The sequence below is a fragment of the Sinocyclocheilus rhinocerous genome, unplaced genomic scaffold (assembly GCF_001515625.1).
Source record: "Sinocyclocheilus rhinocerous isolate Xijiao unplaced genomic scaffold, SAMN03320098_v1.1 scaffold1132, whole genome shotgun sequence".
NCBI lineage: Eukaryota > Metazoa > Chordata > Actinopteri > Cypriniformes > Cyprinidae > Sinocyclocheilus > Sinocyclocheilus rhinocerous.
Genome location: NW_015639512.1, coordinates 7,739 through 11,954, shown reverse-complemented (window position 1 = coordinate 11,954; position 4,216 = coordinate 7,739). Strand labels below are relative to the sequence as shown.

Here is a 4,216-nt window from a genome sequence, read left to right as displayed (position 1 = left end):
GAGTTCTTATTATTATAATTTTTATTAAAATAAAGTATATTTATAATGCTATGCCTTTATCACTGCTTAAATACTATGAAATATGTTGCGTGCCTTATTCTGTTTAAGAAGCCACATCATCTCACAGACGGATTTATTTCAAACACTCGACTGATGTTATGAAGTGAGTTTGGAGTAAAAATATGTTATTAAATGTGGTATTTTCACATGCTTTCAGATGGAGCAATGTACTTCATAGAGCAGTAGTTCACTGAGAAGCTATGCAAACAGCTGTCATTATCGCGAACGATTTCTTCGATTTCAGAATCGCGCAATAAAATCGTCTGCGATTTTTTTGCGTAACTTGTCAGTGAACTACGGCTATGTGTAGTAAATTCTGCTCCATCTGAAAGCATGTGATGATGATTTCCTGCTGATTACAGAACCAGCATTACTATCAAAATGCGCATGACAATCGCATTCGATTAATCGTGCAGCCCTATCACAAAGCCCGGAAAACAAACGCTGTAGTCCAAACGAGCCGTTCGTTGTAGTTCTTGAAAAGGGATTTAAAAAAAACGAAATATCTCCCTTTGGAGTGGACTTTGAGATTTGTAACTTTCTAGATCTTTTTTATGCCCAAACATACACACTACACACTGACTAAAATTTAAAAAGTGAATAAGCATAATAGGACCCCTTTAAACATGAAACATTGAAAACAGATGTTTCAAATAATTTAAAAAATGAAAAGATACTTTTAAATGTGAAATTAAAAGTGCCAGTAGGTGGCAGGAACTCACTGTTAATAAGTGAGTCATTGCAATTGAACCGAATCATTTAAACGGCTGATTCATTCAGGAACGAAACACAGTCATGTTGAGACGCAAAACAGTGCTGTGGCTGTGTTTGGATATTGCTATTTTTGTTGGCGAAATTGAGCAAAAACAGGCAATATGCTGTCAATAATGCAAATCTCTTAATTAACTTCTTGTTTAGTGAACTGTTGTAAAAATCCATATCACATTTGTAATCATCAAAAAAAACTGCATTCTTCATGTGATATTGATTAACTATATGGAATGGTATAAATATATACATTTTCTGCCACCATATCTTGAATTTTGTGATCATTAAATGCATTTTAATAGACTGAATCACTTGTCTAACCTACTAGACTTCATCATGTAATGAATGCGTGCACTCTACATTTACATTTAGTCATTTAGCAGACGCTTTTAGTATATGTGTTTTGTTTGGTTTTTGCAATATACTCGATAATGTCAAATCGCACATCGTTAAAACAACAATTACGATATTACCGCAGACGATATAGATTGCACACCCCTACCTTTGAGACATTTGCAGATACAAAACTATATTACAGAACAGTTCTTACCTGTAGTGTACATGTGTTACTGTTGGATCCCTGTAACCAAAAATCCATGTCTGAATGTCCATGGGTCTTGCATTAGGGTAGGCTATGGTCACATCTATTACCCACTGTAGTCCTTTTGCTTTGTTACCTGAAGGTGAGCAGACACAGAGACTTGAGTCAGAAAAAGAGCTGTACCAATGTTAACTTCAAGGACAATTCACTTCAATAATGAAACGAAAAAGCACTATCCATACTCTTCCCATCCAAACAAAAACTGTACTTGATAGCGATCAAGAATATAGTGCGCAGGTCATAAAGGTCTATATTATGTTTTATTTTTTTACGATATTACCGCAGACGATATAGATTGCACACCCCTACCTTTGAGACATTTGCAGATACAAAACTATATTACAGAACAGTCCTTACCTGTAGTGTACATGTGTTACTGTTGGATCCCTGTAACCAAAAATCCATGTCTGAATGTCCATGGGTCTTGCATTAGGGTAGGCTATGGTCACATCTATTACCCACTGTAGTCCTTTTGCTTTGTTACCTGAAGGTGAGCAGACACAGAGACTTGAGTCAGAAAAAGAGCTGTACCAATGTTAACTTCAAGGACAATTCACTTCAATAATGAAACGAAAAAGCACTATCCATACTCCTCCCATCCAAACAAAAACTGTACTTGATAGCGATCAAGAATATAGTGCGCAGGTCATAAAGGTATATTATGTTTTATTTTTTTGTGTCTAACATCTTTTGTGTTCCACAGAAGAAAGTCATTCAAACGGGTTTTTCACACACTGCGATGACGCATTTCCAGTTATTAACACCACAAAACTAGATTTTATAATTTGACCAACTGAATGCACAATTTTGGTGCAATCAGTAACTACAATTCTCAACATGAACTGAATGAACCACTTTTAGTCCTTGAGTTTAAGAATTACAAATGTGCAAAATATTTTTTTCTATTCATTACAACTATTCATTGTGTTGTCTGAACGACGAGTCAGTCTTAAGAAAGCTCTGTGTAATTATGGTCCACCAGACACCGATTAGACATGTTTCTTAGGAGATGTTCAAATAAGATGTGTTCATGTGTTCAAAAACAGCTGTATGGGGAACGACAGAATGGAACAGAACATACGGTTGTTTAAAAGTAGAACTGTATTTAACTTGACACATTGTCTGTAAAATGGTGTGGGATGTCTAAAATAAAATCCAACCAAAACAACAGCATGAGAAGTTACGCCACTGGCTGTCTAAATTAATTAAAGAAATAGTGCAGACAGAATTCAAGAACACGCATGCCTTCAACAGGATAAAATAAATTAAAATAAATGCATAAAAATAAATAAATAAAAACATAAAATGTCCAACTATCAAATATCGAACTGATACCAGTGTTGTTACTGTTGACTAAAATGGAGATAAAGCTGAAATAAAATAAATATGCAGTTAAACTGAAATAAAATGTTCACTGAAAAAAACTTTTTCCAGTACTCAGCCGATACCGATACTTTTATTTTTGGTACTTACCGATACCGGTATTTTCATAGTATTTGTAAATTTTTTAAATATTGGGTACAGAAATCAAAAGAATATGTATAATGTTAGTAGGTTAACTTAATTTATCAAATAGATATCCTTCAGTTATTTTCACACTTAATTATGCCCATTAAAATGTATTTTACAAGTTTTAGTTACTTTCCCTGTACATTTTTTGCTCTATGGTGCATCATATTAAATTTAATAGCATTAGAGCTGCTCCATTGCAGCGGCTCAGAACTGTAATCATGCGTTTTGCTGTAATAACGCAGGGAACCACTCATTATAAATCTTTCAGAAATATAAGTAACGTTTTTTCATCTGAAACGTGCTTCAAAGCGACTCACATAATACAGAAACACTCATGAAGCAAGCAAAACATGCGCACATGTATTTGTATTGGTGCAGAATGAGAGGGACAAGTACAGTACAGCTAGGCATGGGCCGGTATGAGATTTTGACGGCATGATAATCTTAAGCAAAAATATCACAGTATTGTGTCTGGGTAAAAAAAAAACTGAACACAATATATTTTGAGCAACATACAGAATATTTGGAACAGTAGTATTTGTTTATTTTTTCTTTGAATTGTTTCTGAAATGTGGGCTGTCCTGCAGTATAATTTCATATACATAATTTGATTTAATAATAACCCAATTTGAAGCAAAAACAGAATGTTCTGACTAGCTTTGTGAAATTACACTACATGCCTGAACGAAACAAACAGCAGAAGCTCTGAATGAGACGCTTAATATAATTTAAACGGATGAGTTATAAAAAAATTCACCCCCCTCACAGTTGTCATGAAGGGCAAAATTAGCTATATAGACCAAAAACTTTTTGTACCAGGCTGTAAACATTTTTTTCTGCTGTAAAATTGGGTATTTTAATATGGGGAGTCTATGGGACTGACTCCCTTTTGGAGCCAGCCTCTAGCGGCCAGTCGATGAATTGAAGTTTTAGTCATTTCCGTGTTGGTTTCACGAGAGAGACCGGAAGGTTGCCGCTTGGCATTTACACTGGCTGATAGTTTCACTTTCGCCATAAAGAAGTGTATGCTTAAGGTTGAAAATTTATGTTGTTTATAGTGAATGCCCCTATAAATGTTGTTTTATATTTATGATTTAGTTTTAATCCAAATGATGCGTGTGCTAAGTGAGCGAACATCAAAGATCACGCAACAGAAGTGCGCTCTCTCTCTCCATACCGTTAAGTAACGTAACTTGTGCATTGTTTTACTTGTTTTTACAATATCCGACCAAACTACAAACTTTCCAGTGATGTCTGTGAGAAGGGGATATTAAC

At 34.8% G+C, this 4,216-nt stretch overlaps 1 protein-coding gene across 1 annotated transcript in view; it reads right to left on the bottom strand.

Annotated features, from left to right (window-relative positions):
- Window positions 1-1,907, bottom strand: part of LOC107751287 (acyl-CoA:lysophosphatidylglycerol acyltransferase 1-like) — a 16,239-nt gene extending 14,332 nt beyond the window's left edge. Inside the window, exon 1 of the mRNA XM_016566961.1 lies at window positions 1,787-1,907. Within this exon, the coding sequence (XP_016422447.1) occupies window positions 1,787-1,848 (62 nt within the window). The 5' untranslated portion in view covers window positions 1,849-1,907. The remainder of the gene's footprint in view (window positions 1-1,786) is intronic.
- Window positions 1,908-4,216: the final 2,309 nt, after the last annotated feature.